We start from the raw sequence: 20,291 nt of genomic DNA on the forward strand, positions 1-20,291 counted from the left end.
AAATGCATAAGTAAATGGCAATAAATATAACACCCCTGTGTGCATGCACAAAAAAGTAAAAAAGATGAAAATCCCATCATCTTAAATATACCAATTATGGAAAAATGTATAAGCGGATGGTGCATATGATTCCATTAAATAATACAGTTATCTTGTACTTTAACACAACTTTTCTAGGATGAACTGCTGCACTACCACAGAGGTGTCCGTGTCCACTGGAGCTTGATATACTACTAAGTTCTGCCCAGTCTTCCAGGAGCCCTGCCACAGGTCCCAACATGTACGGTTCTGCCTGGCTTGCAGGACACAACATATAACTATATGTTGAATGGGTGACAGAACCAGAATGGGTGACAACAGAACTTTGCATGGATATTAACCAATAAGAAATCACCACCCCAGAGACCAGGGGACAAGAACTCTGCCGTCTGGGCACTCCACCAGGCTTACGTGATATCACGGGCCCCCTACATCTGCCCCCCAACATTCCGCCTCTGGCCACTCTGACCCTTACCTACAGCTGCTTGGCCAGGCACAGCTCCCTGATTCCACGCCCACACTCCTGCCCTCGTGGGTTCTTCCCAGCACACCTGCATTTCACATTCCCAGTTTTTTCTTTCAGAAACCTAATTAAAATTGATTTCATAAAGTGGTCCGCATCCAATGCCTCCCATCCTAAAAATGGTTGACGATTTTTACCTTGTGTTTTTAGTCTTCAAAATGTGTCTTTACACACCTCCACTAGATGCCACAACATGGATGCAGCTCACCGGTGTCATGCTGAGTGACAGAAGCCAGGTTCAGGGTGTTCAGGCCGTGTGAGTCCATTTGCAGGAAGTTTAAAAAAGGCAAAACTAACCTCTGGTAATGACATCAGAATGAGGGTGACCTGGAGTGAGGAGGCGCACCAGGGAACTCTCTGAGGTGCTAGCATTGTTCTGTAGCTTTTTCTGGGTGGCAGTTGCACGGATGTATGCACATGTAAAAATTCACTGGGCTACATACAGTACTTAATCATTTCAGCACTTTACTGTCTGATAATATTAAAAGTTAAAAAGTGGCTTTCCTCTGGATTGTGCTAAAATACGAGGTATGCAGTCCTCTGTAGAGCTGTTTGGGGACTTCTAAACCTTGCAGGAGGACAGTCATTTCCTTACCTCTCCGGTACTTCTGGCTCCTTCTACAACCTGAGTAAGGATCTCTTTCATCTTCCTTCCTTCCTACAGGAAATTCTCCTGGGCCAACATGGTTACCATTCTTGATTGTCAGCTTTAAAACAATCAAGGGCATGCAACTGTCTGCCCTGGGCCAGTAATAAAGGATGCTTATTTTGTTGGCTTTATGGCCTGCACGGTTTCAATGAACTAGAGAAGTCTTTGAACATACCTCTCAATAAGGGGACAATAAACATCAAGTGAGAGCAGTAGAATGCCTAAAACAAATGCAATCCTCTCAGTAAACCGTTTGGAGAGACAGCACCCCTTTCACCCCTGAAGAAAGTTTGAAAAGATGCAAGATGGAGCACTGGAAAGAGAAGCCACGTGGGCCAGCTCTTCCCTGAGCAACCGCTGCAGCTTGGGGGGGAGTTGCTTAACCTCTTTGGGTCTCAGAGTTCCCTGCTAATAAAACGACCTCTCTTACCTTTTCTCTTAACCCTAGGTAGAAGAATCAAGTGACATGAGGCCTACGCTTTGGCGAAACACGAACTGCTGAGAAGAACGGAAAGTTTCTAAAAACTGCAATAAAACAGACGTCGGCGAAATGCCTACGTTCTAAGAACTCTCACACCTGCTAAATGATTTCATCTTCACCATAAGTCGATGAGGTGGCACATTGACTCCCACTTCACCAAAGAGAAAACTGATACACAAGGCAGCTAAGTGGGTGCCCAAGGGCACTCAGTGTGAAGACAGAGAAGGCGGATGCTCCAGGTTTTCAAGTACACAGGTAGTCACCTCACCTGCTGTTCTGCTACAGGTGCCTTCAGGTTTGAAACTGATTAGGACTAGGAAACCATTAAGAATAGGAAACCAGGCCCTGGCCGGTTGGCTCAGCGGTAGAGTGTCGGCCTAGCGTGCGGAGGACCCGGGTTCGATTCCCGGCCAGGGCACACAGGAGAAGCGCCCATTTGCTTCTCCACCCCTCCGCCACGCTTTCCTCTCTGTCTCTCTCTTCCCCTCCCGCAGCCAAGGCTCCATTGGAGCAAAGATGGCCCGGGCGCTGGGGATGGCTCTGTGGCCTCTGCCCCAGGCACTAGAGTGGCTCTGGTCGCAACATGGCGACACCCAGGATGGGCAGAGCATCGCCCCTGGTGGGCGTGCCAGGTGGATCCTGGTCGGGCGCATGCGGGAGTCTGTCTGACTGTCTCTCCCTGTTTCCAGCTTCAGAAAAATGAAAAAAAAAAAAAAAAAAAGAATAGGAAACCATTGACGACAGTTCCTAAATAGCAACCCTCCTCGCATTTAGAGACAAATGAACTAAATCAGAAGCCACTGCGCCTTGGAAATTCATGTTTTATTGGCACTGTGCTGAATATCCCGGTCTTTCATCTGAAAAGCAGATGTTCTAATTGTTCCAAGGTACCTCACATGAAACTCAGAATTCTACCCTGCAGACTTCCTATGGCAGGTCTATCCCTGTGGGTGTACCTGACAGACACAGAACAAAATCTTGCCCGTGTGGACAAGGTAACCGGGTTTCTTAGTAATGAAAAACAATAACAAGAAACAAACAAAAAAAAACCCCACCAGTGCTGCCATCACAAAACGTTATTTGGAAGCATATGCTTCCCAAAACAAAACAGTCTTGAGCAGATCCGGTACTGTTTTGCCCTGTGATCTACTTTCTCGGTTACATAAAACTGCAAATTGCAATCTGAAGGCTAGGCAAGCTTGAATTTCCATCTTCCCTGAAACTTTATGAGCAAACAGAATTAAATTTGGTCCTCTTTCTCTCAGACTTTTTGCATTGTGCCTGCCAAAGGAAACATTTTTCCTGTGTGTGTTGGCTCCACCATACTGCCTTTTAGCGAATCCACCACACATGAAATAACTGGACGCTCTCGACTCTCAACTTACGTGGCTAAAGGCTGATTAAAAAAAAAAACTAAAAACATTTTATATACCCCCCCTCTTCATGTTGTGTGCTTCACTGTAGCAATACCTCTTACCTAAAGAGTCTCAGAAAAGATAGTTGTTGTTTTTTTCTTTTCCGAAAAAAGTTTTAATTATCTGTATTTGCATACCGGCAATCAATTATTACAAACTATCACCTTAAAAAAACAAACCCACGGCCCTGGCCGGTTGGCTCAGCGGTAGAGCGTTGGCCTGGGGTGCGGGGGACCCAGGTTCAATTCCCGGCCAGGGCACACAGGAGAAGCGCCCATTTGCTTCTCCACCCCCCCCCCTTCCTCTCTCTCTCTCTTCCCCTCCCGCAGCCAAGGCTCCATTGGAGCAAAGATGGCCCGGGCGCTGGGGATGGCTCCTTGGCCTCTGCCCCAGGCGCTAGAATAGCTCTGGTAGATGTCCCGGAGGGGCAGAGCATCGCCCCCTGGTGGGCAGAGCCGGGTGGATCCCGGTCGGGCGCATGCGGGAGTCTGTCTGACTGTCTCTCCCCGTTTCCAGCTTCAGAGAAAATACAAAAAAAAAAAAAAAAAAACCCACTGCGGGAGATGGAAGAGTTATTACCGGACTGTGTGAGGGATGTACAACTGTATGCATTTACTCAAAAGCAACTAATGCACACTTGAGTTTGTGAGTGTTGTCATCTATAATATGTATCACAATCCAGCTGTTGAAGAATATGCCCATGATTCACAAAATGAGATACTTCAGATTTTGACTGTTATTCAGATTAACATTGAAAGCATTGATTTTTTTTCCCCCTATGCTGCCGATGTATTTATGGTATTACGGGACAGCACAATTTTCCTCTAAAGCAGGGTGTCCCAACTTGGACACTATTGTTTTGAGGGCCGGATGATTCTTTGTTGTGGAGGGCTGTCCTGTGCATCATGGGAAAGGGATATTTAGCAACAACCCTGGCGTCTAATCACTAGTTGTCAGAAGCGCTCCCCTCCCCCCAATTACAATGACCAAAAGTGTCTTCAAATATCCCCTGGCGGACAGAATAGCTCCTGGGGGAGAGAGTCACTGCTCTAGATGTTGACAAGTTAGAAAAGAAATTTGCTCTCTGAAGGAGTGACTGACAAATACAAAGTGGGAGAGGAGAGTGGGGAGGGGGAGGGGGAGGGGACAACTGTAAGGCTTATTATAGTGCCCCATTCACCAGCACCACCCCCAACATAGGACACTCCCCCCTCCCCCCCCCCCCGTGGCTCCACTGCCTCCACTTCTTGCATATTATACAGTCAGTGTAACCTCTAGATTAGAAACCATTATTTTTTAAATTAAGGCTATTTGTATAGCGCCGTGCCCGTGTGACTCTCCAGGTAGGGCACTCAGCCAAGAAGCAAGCAATAGGGTTTTCCACAAATGCTCTGTGACCACTGATTCTGAGACAACGAATAAAGCACCAGACAATTCAGTTTAGCCAGCTTAACCAGTAATTTTAGGTTCCAGGAACTTTGGGAGGCCTTCTCTTTTTTAATTTCAAGGTTGGCATTACGGATCCCATTTTATAGACGAACTAATCAAGGCTCAGAGAAAAACTGAATTGTGCCCAACGTTATCCAAGTGGCAGAGCTAAAATCTGAGACTCTAAGTTTCATGCTCTTTCTTGACTTCGCAGTTAAAAGTGTATCCCCTACTCTGAGCTGCTTTAAGGGTTCACCGTGCACCAGACACCTTATTGGCTGCCTCATACATATTAGCCCATTTGAAATCCTCACTGTTAAGCCAATAAGGGAGCATTATCATTCCTACTTTCCAGACAAAGAAATGGAGGCTGAGGTAAAGTCTTTGTCCAAGGTCACACAGCTGGATATCCTGAAATTTGAACTTTGGTTAGTTTGAACTCTGTATCTGGCCTCTAACCCTATTGCCTCACCTCAAATATACATAACCAATTTCATTAAGAAGAGTCAGTTAATGGTTTTCATTTTTAGTAAATAAATTACACTTTTATTTATTTTTCTGACAGAGAGTGTCAGAGAGAGGGACAAATAGGGACAGACAGACAAGAAGGGAGAGAGATGAGAAGCATCAATGCTTCCTTGCAGCTCCTTATGTGTTCAGTGATTGCTTTCTCATATGTGCCGGGAGGGGGGGGGGGGGGCTACAGCAGAGCGAGTGACCCCTTGCTCAAACCAGTGACCATGAGGTCACTTCTATGATCCCAGAGACCCCTCGCTCAAGCCAGATGAGCCCACGTGCAAACCAGCAACCTTGGAGTTTCGAACCCGGTTCCTCCATGTCCCAGTCCAACGCTCTATCCACTGCGCCATTGCCTGGTCAGGCAATATAAATTACACTTTAATTCAAAGAGATTTAGATTTGGGCTCAGACCATTCACTTGGAGTTTCTTTTATAACACTAAAAACCCAATCAAATGGATATTTGTGAGGCACCTAGAACTGCCCTGCGTGAAAATTTTCCTCTACTTAGTTCTCAAGAATCAGTCAAGTTAAAACACATATCAAATAATCACACAATTAAAAATCAGAATAGCCTGACCAGGTGGTGGCGCAGTGGATAGAGCGTCGAACTGGGATGCGGAAGACCCAGGTTCGAGACCCCAAGGTTGCCAGCTTGAGTGCGGGCTCATCTGGTTTGAGCAAAAGCTCACCAGCTTGAACCCAAGGTTGCTGGCTCAAGCAAGGGTTACTCAGTCTGCTGAAGGCCCACGGTCAAGGCACATATGAGAAAGCAATCAACGAAAAACTGATGATTGATGCTTCTCATCTCTCTCCATACCTGTCTGTCTGTCCCTCTCTCTGACTCTCTCTCTGTCTCTATTAAAAAAAAAAAATCAGAATAAAAGCACCAGGAAGGAAATGTAAGTAGAGGGGCCCAGAAAAACTATCATGGGAAGGCTGGACAAATAAAAGAAATGCAAGGAATCTGAAATTGGCAAGAAAAGTTGGGAGTTATTTTGAAAGTGAGGTGAGAACACCTTTAGTCCCAGTGATAGTATGTGCAAAGGCCCTGAGGAAGAAGGAAACCATGCACACATGGTCCTGAAAGAAAGCCAGAGACAGTAATGGCCAGGTCATGCAGGGCCTTGTGAAGTCCAGTAAAGAGAAATTAAAGGGTCCTAAGCAGAGGAAACACATAGTCAGATCTACATTGTGTGTGTGTGTGTGTGTGTGTGTATGGAGACAGAGAGAGAGAGAGAGACAGCGAGAGCGATAGGGACAGACAGACAGGAAGGGAGAGAGATGAGAAACATCAATTCTTAGTTGCAGCTCCTTAGTTGTTCACTGATTGCTTTCTCATATGTGCCTTGACTGGGGGGCTACAGCAGAGCAAGTAACCCCTTGCTTAAGCCAGCGACCTTGGGCTCAAGCCAGAGACCTTGGGGCTCAAGCCAGCGACCATGGGGTCATGTCTATGATCCCACGCTTAAGCCAGCGACCCCACGTTCAAGCTGGTGAGCCGACGCTCAATCCAGTGACCTCGGGGTTTCGAACCTGGGTTGTCCGCATCCCAGTCTGACGCTCTACCCACTGCACCACCACCTGGTCAGGCCAGACCTACATTTTTAGTGATCACTCAGGCTGTGTCACAGGCCAGTCAAGAGGCTGCCAGAACACAGTTCAAAAACCTGTACTCTGTAAAAAATAAAGAAATAAAAATTAAAAAAAAAATGCCTGACCAGGCGGTGGCGCAGTGGATAGACCCCTGGGATAGAGCGTCGGACTGGGATGTGGAGAACCCAGGTTCGAGACCCCAAGGTCACCAGCTTGAGCACAAGCTCATTTGGCTTGAGCAAAAAAAAGCTCACCAGTTTGGATCCAAGGTCGCTGGCTCGAGCAAGGGGTCACTCGGTCTGCTGAAGGCCCGCAGTCAAGGCACATATGAGAAAACAATTAATGAACAACTAAGGTGTGGCAACAAGAAACTGATGATTGATGTTTCTCATCTCTCTCCATTTCTGTCTGTCTGTCCCTACCTATCCCTCTCTCTGACTCTCTCTCTGTCCCTGTAAAAAAATAAAATAAAATAAAATAAAATAAAATTTAAAAAAAGTAACAAAAAAACCACCCTGTACTCTGGATCCTGCAAAACAAGTTTGTTTGTTTGTTTGTTTCTTCCCTCTGAAGTGTGGCACAGCACCCTGGCTGTGAACTATCTCCTTTCTTTTTCTGTTTCACTTGTGAAGTTTAAAGGCCAGATCTTTTATTAGTTCTGGGACCTGTTTTTCTTTCAACAGACCCCAGTAAAGTACCTCATTTTTTTCCAGAGCCCCCTCATTCCCTGACCTCTCTATCCCTCTGACCTCCCAAGGGGCCAGTCAGTACCAAAAGTAGTGAAAAATCTGTCCTTTAGGGCTTTCTTACATGAAGCGTAGAGACACGCTGAGAAAGAACCACTGATTCCACTCTCTTGCGCAAACACACACACCCAGTCAAGCAGTTAAAGAAAAATAAAACAAAAGCAAATCTGAGATAATGTCAGTCTGGAGGTGTTAAGATTCCTGGGTTCCCCAATGCCCTCTTGGCCACACCCCCCAACCTGTTGGCCCCAGCCAATGAAGGGCTAGCTCCTGTTGGCACAGCTCCAAGTTTTCATAAGTACTTTCAGTTTCTCCACCACAAGAAACCTCATCTCACCCCACCCTCCTCTGCCAAGAGTACTTAACACCCACTGACACTTCCTCCAGGAAGCCATTCCTACCCCAAAGATGCTCCAGCGCATAAACTGCCCTGTTCCAAATCCCATCACCACTCTAAGAAAGTTTTTTGTTTTTTTTTTCATTGTAATTGGCTCACTGCCCACTTCTTCAGGCCCCAACACATGTGCACACGGGCCACATACACACAGTCAGAAGAATAGAATCTGAGTGTCATAGGCACAGAGTCTAGCACAATGCCTGGTACCCAGCTGGGACCCCTCTAAATATTTATTGAATAAATGAACAAATACAAATTGATGCTTTCAAGGTCTCCCAGGAACAGGAAGAAAGACCTTTCTCGAAAGAGGTTTTTCCTTTCCTCTAAGTTTGATTGTGAGTGTTCACATAAAACACTCAAGTCACAAACTTTAAAAAAAGGTGCTACATCTCGGTCTTGGAAATCTGAAAGGCACATATGCTCATACATAGTTTCAGATAGGACCAACACTTCAGGAAAGTTTTCCATTAAGGCAAGAGCAGGGAGAGAAGGTGCTCGTGGCTCATGATGGGAACCCAATAAAAAGCCAGGACAGAAACAAGGAGCTGACAGTTCCTACGTGAGCCCACTCTGGTTGCTAAACACCAAGTCTGCAGAGTAAATGACCTTATTCTTGACCTTTTCTTGATTAGTCTAATGCCCTTCTTAACCAACTCCTGGCCCTTGTTTGCCTTTCTTACACGCACACTGCACACTTTTATCCTTTTTTGCATGCCTTCTTCTTTTTATCTTTTTGCATGCCACCATGTGGCATTATTGTTTCAGTTTCCATTATCTTGGCTAAATGCAAAAAGGAGGAATAGTATATAGTCCAGGCCTGAACAAGGATCTTGCTAACTAGAGTGCGCATCACATCACAGGAGCTTGTCAGAAATCTCAGCCTTAACCCAGACCTACTGAAGTAGAATCAACCAGTTAACCAGCTCCCCAGGTGATATCTATGTACATTAAAGTTTGAGAAGCACTGGACTAGATCCTACATTCATTCAACAAATATTTATTGACCCACTGTGGGTACATAGTAAGTGTCAACATATACATGAGGATGTGAATGGTGTGGGAAAAGGTTAAACACAGACATTCCACTACCGCTGAGAGGCTCCTGTAAAATACTAAAATCAGCACGACCGGGGAGAGAGGTTCTAGCAGGATTCATAATCTTTACACGCGGTATGGGTATCTGAATCTGGGAACTTGACGCCGTTTGCAGCAAGCGAGAGGAATACATGGGAGGTGTGTGAGGGTGTGAAGATGTCTCTTCTCCGACTCAGCCACAGGCCGCAGGAGCTGACAAGGCCAAGTCCCCGCCCCCCTCAGCTGTCACCCTGTCAAAACAAAGCCGCTGCTGACAGCGCTGGGCCAGGCTGCCCCGCGGCCTCGGCCAATCCTCCCACCGCGGGAGCACGGCGCCCACATCTGTATCTGCAGCTGAGAGAATACGGGCTGCCGAGAGCTGGGATGGAGAAGGCATGGAAAGAAACGTGTCCTCAAACTGAGCAGTAGCGCCCGCCGCGCTGTGCTGTCATCTTGCCAAATCCTGTTTACACCCCGAGCAGCTGGGACACTGTCTTAACTAAACAAGTAATAACACAATAATGTCGGGACTGTCGCCGTGAGCCGCAGCGCCTCTGCCCTCACCTGAGGGCACCTGGAGCTCCACGACCCTCGCTTCGGGCTGTGCCCACCTTCCACGGGGCGCGTTCCGCCCCTTCTATCTCCTGAAAAGCGCAGGAGTCCGGGAGCCTGTGCCAACGTCTCTCCCTCCCCAGTTCCTCCCAATGGGACTCGGGGAGGGGACGCACGAAGAAGGGGCGCTCAGATTCCCCCCAGACATGTTCCCTTAGCCCTCGGGCGCTTGCCACGCAGAGAGCACTCTTCCACTCTGGAAGGCGTCCCTGGCGAGCTCCTACAGAGCAACAAAGCCCCAGGGCAGCCCAGGAGCGCTGGTACAGAGGCAACTCCTTCCAAGGGGGAGGAATGAAAGACTCTTGGTCTCGGTGATCCCCTTCTTCCAACCCAACAGCCCTCTTGTCCAAGAAGAAGCTAATTGGGCGCGGGCGACAGCAGCACTTCCGCGGTGCAGCGGCCCCAGGCGGGAGGCGGGAGGCGGAGGCGGGAGACGGGCGGGGGAAGGGAGGGGGCGGGGGTCCGGGGTCCCGCGGGCTGGGCCCTGGCCCCTTCGGCGATCCGGGAGCGGCGAGCGAGTACCTTGCAGGCGGAGTACACTCCGAGTTTCTCCAGTTTCTTGGCCCGCGGAGCGGAGCGCAGTTGCGCCTTCTTCACGGCGATCCGGGCCGAGCCACCGCCTCCGGGTCCTTCGGCCGTGCCCGCCGCCGCCACTGCCATCGCCGGTCCGCAAGCGCCCGAGCCCCCGGCGGCTGCGGCGGCGGCGCACGGGGAGCCCTGCGGCGGCAAGGGAGGCGGCGCGGGGGGCTGTGGGGGCAGCACCCCGAGCCCGGCCCCTGCCCCTGCGCCTGCCCCTGCCACGGCTCCCGCTCCGCTGCCGCCGCTGCCCGGCCCGGCCCCGCCAGTCTCGGACATGCCGCCCCGCTGCACCGCAGGAGGTGCCGAGTGTCAGGCGCCGCCGCCGCCGCCAGGGTCTCCCTCTCGGGCTCTGGTCTCAGGGAGAGCGAGACCCTCCCCCAACGCCCTCCCGCCCCCTTCGCCCACCCCCCTCCCCGCCCCCGCCCTCCCCCGCGCGCGCCGCTCGCCGGGCTAGCTCCGGCCGCGGCCCGCGCTGATGGTGGCGGCGGCGGCAGCTGCTCCCCCAGGAGGGAGGGGACTAGCGGCTCCGCGGCCGGCGCCGCCACTGCACACGCCCTCCCCAGGTTCTCCTCCCCGGGGCTCTGCTCTGCGCCCTGCTTGCGGACATGTTCCTCGGGGCTGCGATCTGCGGGTGCGTGCAGGCGCTGCCAACCTCTCGGTGTGCGGGAGCCGGGGGCCCCCTCGGCCTCTTTCCCGCTGCCCGGGGGGTTTGCGCCCCCACCCCCACCCCTGCGCTTCTACACCTAGCGCTCCCCCGCCAGGGGGCGAAGCCAAGCTCGAGTGGGCTGGGGGGCGGGAGATAGGGGCTGGAGCCCAGGCACCTGCTGGCCGCCTCCTTCTCCGCAACCCCCATGGCCGACCCCCGCACTCCCGAACCCGGGATGAGGGGTGGGGGTGGGGGTGGGGAGACTCCCAGTCATTTGTTCTTCCACTTTGTTCCACCCTCTCTCAGAACAGAGAACTTCCTCCACCCTAGCGGGAGCCAGAGGAAAAAAATATTTTTGAAAAGTACCCGTCCATGCTAATCCTTTCCTTTGTTGCTAATTCACCAAAATAAAGGCGTAATGTTTTCTGTTTCTCTTTTTAAATGTTTTACCGTCCAACTTCTTTAAAAATTAAAAAAGTTTTCTACCTATAGCAATTTCTAGATCCAATCTCCAACAGAAAGAAAAAGACTGTTAATCAATATTTTCCGTAACTTTTGTTTGAAAGTGCTGGTTGTTGAAAGAGCGGTTAAAAGCACTGTCAAAATGAAATCTACGCGCAGTGGGAAAAGTTTGAATGCTGAAAGTTTGTTAATAGGGCTCATCTTTGCATGGTGGGATTAGAATCTGGCTATTTTCTTTTCTAAAATGTTCCAGTCTTTAAAATTGATATCATCAGCAGGCATATTAACCAAGAAAAAAATTTAAGCGTCCAAAAATATTAGTGTTGATTTTTGGCCTCAAATTTTTTTAAAAAGGGTAAAGAACCCCTCAACTCAACGTTTTCAACAATCGCTGAAACTCTTTAAAACGGTCGTTGTCTTTGTTGATGACAATAACGGTAGTGTTTAGTAACGTGGAATAAACATTTCAGTTTTTCATTGGGAAGTTGTGCGCCCTTTCTAAAGCAGCTTTTAAAAGCTCAGGGCTGCTCCTCAGGCCCCTTCACAAGTGCCCTGCTTTTGTAGCATGAGTCATCATTTTTATGTAATACCCATCACAAAATATAAAATTCTTTGCATGCCGTAAGGCCTTCTCTCAACTCCGCACTGTCGCCTTAAGGAATGCACTTTTCCCTGGAAACATTCCCCTTTCCATCCTGTTTTTTCCAATTTTCTCGATAATTTTTCTTCACTCTAGGTTCTTTTGATTTTTAATGCAGAGTGACACATAAAAATGGGAAATTTTTTTGCAGTTTGTAGATCTAAACAGTGATGAGTCCGGTCTGAAAGTCTAAAATATCAGACTCTCCTCTGGGTCTTTCAGGACCGTTCCTTGGACACGTTGGACGTTCATGTTACCACTGTTCCTCTCTCCTGGTTCTGCTGTTTTGCAGATTTTTTTTGCCATTCTCACCAAAGCAGGATGAGTCTTAAATGCTGTGTGCTCCCTTGATCAAAGTCTAACAACAAGATGTTAGCAGGAATTGGTAGGGATTTGGGTTTTACATGTAGGCTTTTGTCAAACTGATTGACTGTTATCCACCTGAGATTGGTGCATTTCATGAGATAGAAATTTTGCTCAAATATATTTTTAAAGTCGTAAATGTTGAACTCCAGTTAATGATGCTGATGCTGAAAGTTTAGGTGTGCAGTGCCCTGTATCTGCAATGTGCTTTGTGATGGATGCATCAAAATATAAGATGGATTGTTGTATCTATGAATAGGCAAATGATAAACAGACATATGATAAAGAAAGTAGAACAAAACATTAAGGGAGAAGCTAGGTGGTGGGTATAGAAGTGTTCGCTGTGCACTTCTTCCAATTTTTCTGTGTTTGAAATTTTTCATAATAAAATGTTGGGGGGAAACACCCAGCTTTAATTTAAACTCACCAGTCCCCTCTCCTCCCAAGCCACTTCCAGAATGCAGGACGCAGGCTATTTCCAGGATGTTTTTTAAGCAGAAGAAAATAAGCTCGTTTCAGCCCACCCTGAAAACCATCACTGTCTGAATGATGAATTGCTTGTGACATCAACTGAACAGTATTTTTCATTATTTCCCTCCTCAGGGCAACCAGATGACACACTGCCTCAGGCTGAAGGCCTAGAGCTCCAAGGTCTTTTTAAAGTGCCGCACAAGCACCAGGCAGGGACATTTCAAGGGCAAAGCATTTGGAAAGCTTCCCCATCAGGTCACTATGAACTGCTGTGTGCAGAGCCCTTTTAGGAAGAGGGTATCAGGAAAATAAAAGGCAAATGCTTTAATTTACAAAGTATTTTACAACTTACTGAGGTAAGGAAGCCACAATTAGAAAATAAAGGATGTGGGGAGTTGGAATTGTAAGCAGCAGGTTGACCACTGGAGGTTACTTCTGGAATGTTAATTCTATTATGAGGCTGTTAACAAAGAATGACCTTTATGCAGATGTAACGGCATAGATAGATCTGGAAGAAAGACTGTTGAATGAACCCCCCTGGACAGTATAATACCATTTATGTTAAAAGGAAACTCACATCTCGGTATACAAGCACAATTCTGTATATGTTCAACAAATGCATATAAAAATGCAAAAGCAAGAGAAAGATTTAGACACAGCAAACTCTTTTTTTTAATTATTTATTTATTGATTTGAGAGAGAGAGAGAGAAAGGAAGGGAGAGAGACAAAGAAACGTTTGTTGCCCGCAGGGATTGGCAACCTTTGCATATCAGGACACTGCTCTAACCAACTGAGCAATCCAACCAGGACCCAGATACAGCAAACTCTTAAAAGAAGCTGCTTTTTCACTGGACACGCTTGAGCATAAAACTTATTCTTCTCACTTTGTATATTCCCAGTTTCTCACTCAAGGAAAAGCCTCAGTAAATGCTAGTAGTCATTTCCACCTCTACACTCTGCTTTGATCTGTTTGTATCTGTCTCCATGGCCCTCACAGCTCTCACCTCAATTACTAATAGCAACTTCCTAACTGGTCTCTCTGCTTTTATCCTTGCTCTATCACAATTCCGTCTAAACACAATTCCATCTGATTGGCAAGAACCACCTCTCCTGGCCCTCTTCCCCAGTGTGTGGTATACTCCAGTCAGACCCAGGAAGCTCGCTCTTGCCTCAGGACCTTTGCATTTGCTCAGTTGCCTGAAACTTTCCCTCAAGCAGCATGCTGGCCCCAAATACTTTAAGTCCTATTTTATTCAGTTTTTATTTTTGGTTGTTCTTTTTATTGATTGATTGATTGATTTTATTGAGAGAGAGTGAATTAGAGAGAGGAAAAAAAACATTCATTTTGTTGTTCCATTTAGTTGTACATTTATTGATCACTTCCCATATGTGCCCTGACCAGGGATTGAACATGCAACCTTAGTGTTTCAAGATGATACTCTAACTGACTGAGCTAACCAGTCAGGGCTGTTAGCTGAAAAACAACTTTCCATATTTAATATAAATAAGCTTGAATGTGTTTGGCTGAACACTGCCCTTGTAAAGAGGGCTTTTCCTAAATATATTCTGTTTTAAATATTAACAAAGGTGCTTATTTTACCAGTCTACCTACCATTCATAATGAAGGTACAAACTCGGTAAAAAAAATTGGTCTCCTTTCTTCTGAATTCAGGCTAAGTGGCTGACAGCTTTTCTAAAACACTATGTGACTATCTCTTCAAGCAAGTTGAAAATTATATAAGGAAATCAAATTTTCCAAAGAACCAAACTTTAGTATGACCTCGATTTTCAGTAACCATCTGAATATCATAAATTTTTTTTTAGCAAGAGAGATACAGACAGAGAGGGGGACAGAAAGGAACATACAGGCAGAAAGGGAGAGAGATGAGAAGCATCAATTCTTTGTTGCAGCACTTTAGTTGTCCATTAATTGCTTCCTCATATGTGCTTTGATGGGAGCAGGGGGCTCCAGCAGAGCGAGGGAACCCTTGCTCAAGCCAGCAACCTTTGGGCTCAAGCCATCGAGCATGGGGTCCTATCTATAATCCCACACTTAAACCAGCAACCCCGCACTCAAGCCGGCAACCTCGGGGGTTTTGAACCTGGGTCCTCTGCATCCCAGGCCAGTGCTCTATCCACTGCACTGCAGCCTGGTCAGGCTAAATATTATGAATTTTATTCTTGTTAGTGCCAGATGATTGTTTTTGAAATACCTAAGAAGGGTGTTTTGAATTTCCTAATTCTGTGAAAATGTTCTTACATATAATTTTACAAAGTAAGAAAAGACATTGCATCAGGACAGGTCTTTTAGTTTAGGGTTCCCTTGTAAGGGCAAACCAACTTCCTTCACTCCTTTACCTGAAGTCCAAATTGGCTGAACACACGGCCTCTGACTTTCTAGGTCTAAAATCAGAGCTCAGAACTGTGTGTTTCAGCTTCTGAAATAGGGGATACACAGCAGTAAGCATTTGTGGTAAAGAAACTGAAGAAGGCCTTGGCCGGTTGGCTCAGGGGTAGAGCGTAGGCCTGGCATGCAGGAGTCCCGGGTTCGATTCCCAGCCAAAGCACACAAGAGAAGCGCCCATCTGCTTCTCCACCCCTCCCCCTCTCCTTCCTCTCTCTCTCTTCCCCTCGCGCAGCCGAGGCTCCATTGGAGCAAAGTTGGCCTGGGCGCTGAGGATGGCTCTGTGGCCTCTGCCTCAGGTGCTAGAATGGCTCTGATTGAGGTAGAGCTATGCCCCAGATGGGCAGAGCATCGCCCCCTGGTGGGCATGCTGGGTGGATTCCGGTCGGGCGCATGCGGAAGTCTGACTGGCTCCCCGTTTCCAACTTCAGAAAAATACAGGAAAAAAAAAAAAAGGAAACTAAAGAAGAAAATTGAAAAGTGGGACAGGACAGTATGTTGATATGTTGATATGTTATTCTCTCAAAACACAAATGGGCTCTGTACATAGTAACATTTTCCCAAAGCACTAAAATTTGTATATTGTTATAAAATATTTCAAACACAGAAAAATACAGTGAGTGATTAAAATATCTGTAAATTCACTTACTATAGAGTTTCTTTCTTTCTTTCTTTCTTTCTTTCTTTCTTTTTTTTTTTTTTTGTATTTTTCTGAAGTTGGAAACGGGGAGGCAGTCAGACAGACTCCTGCATGTGCCCAACCACGATCCACCCAGCATGCCCACCAGGGGGTGGTGCTCTGCCCATCTAGGGCATCGGTCTGTTGCATCCAGAGCCATTCTAGCGCCTGAGGCAGAGGCCATGGAGCCACCCTTAGTGCCTGGGCCAACTTTGCTCCAATGGAGCCTTGGCTGCGGGAGGGGAAGAGAGAGACAGAGAGGAAAGAGAAGGGGAGGAGTGGAGAAGTAGATGGGCACTTCTCCTGTGTGCCCTGGCCGGGAATCGAACCCTGGACTCCTGCACGCCAGGCTGATACTCTACCACTGAGTCAACCGGCCAGGGCTAGAGTTTCTTTTTTTTTTAGCATGCGCAAAAAAGACAGGAACAGAGAAAGATAAGAAGCATCAATTCATAGCTGCAGCACCTTGGTTGTTCATTGATTGCTTTCTCAAATGTGTGTTGATGAAGGAGAGGAGAAGGAGGCTCCAGCTGAGCCAGTGACCCCTTGCTCAAGCCAGCGACTTTGGGCTCAAGCTAGTGACCTTGGGCTTCAAGCTAATGATCTCTGGGCTCAAGCCAGTGACCTTGGGGTTTTGGACCTGGGTCTTCAGTGTCTCACCTATATCTACTGCACCACCACCTGGTCAGGCAACTATAGAGTTTCTTTTTTTCTTTTCTTTTTTACAGAGAGAGAGAGAGAGAGAGAGAGAGTCAGATAGGGACAGACAGACAGGAACGGAGAGAGATGAGAAGCATCAATCATCAGTTTTTTGTTGTGACACCTTAGTTGTTCATTGATTGCTTTCTCATATGTGCTTTGACTATGGGGCTACAGCAGACCGAGTAACCCCTTGCTCGAGCCAGCGACCTTGGGTCCAAGCTGGTGAGCTTTGCTCAAACCAGATGAGCCCCCGCTCAAGCTGGCGACCTCAGGATCTTGAACCTGGATCCTCCGCATCCCAGTCTGACGCTCTATCTACTGTGCCACTGCCTGGTCAGCCTATAGAGTTTTATTTATTTATTTATTTATTTATTTATTCATTTATTTTACAGAGACAGAGAGAAAGTCAGAGAGAGGGATAGACAGGGACAGAAAGACAGGAACAGAGGTAAGAAGCATCAATCATTAGTTTTTCGTTGTGCATTGCAACACCTTAGTTGTTCATTGATTGCTTTCTCATATGTGCCTTAACTGCGGGCCTTCAGCAGATCGAGTAACCCCTTGCTCAAGCCAGTGACCTTGGGTCCAAGCTGGTGAGCTTTTGCTCCAACCAGATGAGCCCATGCTCAAGCTGGTGACCTCGGGGTCTCGAACTTGGGACTTCAGCATCCCAGTCCTATGCTCTATCCACTGCGCCACCACCTGGTCAGGTGCTATAGAGTTTCTTAATGTTTTCTTTTATCAAATACCGTAGATACATATATACTTTAATTAGTTTAAGAAATCCTCCGTCATATCTCGCTTTATCTCATATTCCAAGTATCCTTCTTGCTCATCTTTTCTTTTTTTTCTTTAATATTTTATTTATTCATTTTAGAGAAGGGAGAAAGGGAGAGTGAGAGAGAGAAGGGGGAGGAGCAGGAAGCATCAACTCCCATTTGTGCCTTGACCAGGGCAGCCAGGGCCTCAAACCGGTGACCACAGCATTCCAGGTTGACACTTTATCCACTGTGCCACCACAGGTCAGGCCTCATGTTTTATTTTTTTAACATTTACAAAATAAAGCCTGCAGAGAAGGATTGGGTGAACTTCTACCTTAAAGAGCTAGATCGTAGATTAGGTTTTGTGGGTCATAGTCTCTATTGCAACTACTCAACTCTGCCAAAGGACAGTGTTCTGGGAGGGGACACTTCTTTCTCTTACAAGGTTGGAAACCAAGCAGGATATTGGCATATAACCAAACACTCTCATCATTCTTGTTACTGTGGTTTTGATCTATACTTTTTATTACCCAGACCAACTTATTTTACTGCAATATATTCGTTTGCTAGGGCTGCCATAACAAAGTACTAGAAACTAGATGGCCTAAACAGAAATGTATTTCCTCGTAGTTCTAAGGATTAGAAGTCCAAGATGAAGGTGTTGGCAGCATTGGTTTTTCTGAGGCCTCTCTCCAGAGTGTTCAGATGAGCATTTTCACTCATGCTCTTTCCTCTGTGTGTGTCTGTGTCCTAATCTCTTCTTATAAGGACACAAGTAATATTTATTAAGGATTACCTTAATGATCTTATTTAACCTTAATTATCTCTTTAAGACCCTATCTTCAAGTACAATCATATCCTCATCAAACTTTGATATCATCAATCGCTTTAATTTTCACCATTTTGGTGGTTGTATAGTGGTATATCTCTGATTTTTGTTGTTGTTTTTACAGAGACTCAAAGAGAGTCAGAGAGAGGGATAGACAGGGACAGACAGACAGGAACGGAGAGAGATGAGAAGCATCAATCATCAGTTTTTAGTTGTGACACCTTAGTTGTTCATTGATTGCTTTCTCATATGTGCCTTGACCGTGAGCCTTCAGCAGACCGAGTAACCCCTTGCTCGAGCCAGTGACCTTGGGTCCAAGCTGGTGAGCTTTGCTCAAACCAGATGAGCCCGTGCTCAAGCTGGCGACCTCGGGGTCTCGAACCTGGGTCCTCCACATCCCAGTCCGATGCACCGGTATCTCTCTGGTTTTAATTAGCATTTACAACATGCGTAAGATTAAACATATTTTCATTTGCTTATTGGCATTTTGGATAGCATTTTTTGTGAAATAAATGCCCAATTCTTTGCCCCATTTTTTTTAAATTTTACTTATTCATTTTTAGAGAGGAGAGAGAGAGACAGAGAGAGAGAAGGGGGAAGGAGCTGGAAGCCTCAACTCCCGTATGTGCCTTGACCAGGCAAGCCCAGGGTTTTGAACCGGCGACCTCAGCACTTCCAGGTTGATGCTCCATCCACTGCGCCACCACAGGTCAGGCTCTTTGGCCCATTTTAAAATTAGTTTGTCTTATTCTTATCAATTTGTGGTAAACTTTTAATTTATATTTTGGATTTGAATCCTTCGGTGGCTATATGTGTTGCAAATTTCTCTTAGTTGGTAGCTTGCCCTTTCCTCTTCTTTGATGAACAGAAACTCTGACTTTTATTGGTCTGATTTATCAATAGTTTCTTTAATGTTGAGTGCTTTTATATCCACTTTACAAACTCTTTGCCTAACACATGTTTGTGAAGAGATTCTCCTGTGTGTTCTTTGAGTTTCATTGTTCTTATCTTTCACAATTAGGTCCCCTGTTGCATCTCTGTCAATTTCTGAGTATAGTGTGAGGTAGCAGTCACTCTCTTATTCAAGTGTTCTCTTTATATTTCTTTTTTTTCTTTTTGTATTTTTCTGAAGTTGGAAACGGGGAGGCAGTCAGACAGACTCACCTGCATGCACCCGACCAGGATCCACCCGGCACGCCCACCAGGGGACGATGCTCTGCCCATCTGGGGCGTTGCTCTGTTGCAACCAGAGTCATTCTAGCGCCTGAGGTAGAGGTCACAGAGCTATCCTCAGTGCCCGGGCCATCTTTGCTCCAATGGAGCCTTGGCTGCAGGAGGGGAAGAGAGAGACAGAAAGGAAGGAGAGGGGGAGGGGTAGAGAAGCAGATGGGCGCTTCTCCTGTGTGCCCTGGCTGGGAATCAAACCTAGGACTCCTGCACGCCAGGCCAACACTCTACCACTGAGCCAACCGGCCAGGGCCTCTTTGTATTTCATTTTTAAACAATCAGTGATAAAGATTCAGAGCAGGATTGCTTTTATAGCATGACCTTGTAGCTCAGTCTTTACTAAAAGTTCAAGGTAGTACTTTTTAAAAATACTCTTATAGGCCTGACCTGTGGTGGCGCAGTGGATAAAGTGTCAACCTGGAAACGCTGAGGTTGCCGGTTCAAAACCCTGGGCTTACCTGGTCAAGGCACATATGGGAGTTGATGCTTCCTGCTCCTCTCCCCCTTCTCTCTCTCTCTCTCTCTCTCTCTCTCTCTCTCTCTCTCCTCTCTATAATGAATAAATAAAATCTTTAAAAAAATAAAAACAATAGTCTTATACCCCATTAAAGATGTCATGTTTTTTAATTAGTTTTTTTTTTTTTTTTTACAGAGGCAGAGATAGACAGGGACAGACAGACAGGAACAGAGAGAGATGAGAAGCATCAATCATCAGTTTCTCGTTGCGCATTGCGACTTCTTAGTTGTTCATTGATTGCTTTCTCACATGTGCCTTGACCGTGGGCCTTCAGCAGACCGAGTAACCCCTTGCTGGAGCCAGCGACCTTGGGTCCAAGCTGGCGAGCTCTTTGCTCAAGCCAGATGAGCCCGCGCGCGACCTCGGAGTCTCGAACCTGGGTACTTCCGCATCCCAGTCCGAAGCTCTATCCACTGCGCCACCGCCTGGTCAGGCGTTTTTTAATTAGTTTTTAAAACAGCATCACCGTTACCCTCAGGCAACAGGAGCCCCTACTCTGTGACCCATAGTTTAGATAGTTACACACATCAAA

The 20,291-nt window shown here is 46.8% G+C and overlaps 2 protein-coding genes across 2 annotated transcripts in view; one reads left to right on the forward strand and one right to left on the reverse strand.

Annotated features, from left to right (window-relative positions):
- Positions 1–10,447, reverse strand: part of KAT2B (lysine acetyltransferase 2B) — a 125,235-nt gene extending 114,788 nt beyond the window's left edge. The window contains exon 1 of the mRNA XM_066245525.1: positions 10,001–10,447. Coding sequence (XP_066101622.1) covers positions 10,001–10,333 — 333 coding nt within the window. The 5' untranslated portion in view covers positions 10,334–10,447. The remainder of the gene's footprint in view (positions 1–10,000) is intronic.
- Positions 10,448–10,532: 85 nt separating this feature from the next.
- The window catches only part of PP2D1 (protein phosphatase 2C like domain containing 1), a 57,340-nt gene continuing 47,581 nt past the window's right edge, over positions 10,533–20,291 (forward strand). The window contains 1 exon segment of the mRNA XM_066244311.1: positions 10,533–10,945. Within this exon segment, the coding sequence (XP_066100408.1) occupies positions 10,533–10,945 (413 nt within the window).

This window comes from Saccopteryx bilineata, chromosome 10 (genome assembly GCF_036850765.1).
Source record: "Saccopteryx bilineata isolate mSacBil1 chromosome 10, mSacBil1_pri_phased_curated, whole genome shotgun sequence".
NCBI lineage: Eukaryota > Metazoa > Chordata > Mammalia > Chiroptera > Emballonuridae > Saccopteryx > Saccopteryx bilineata.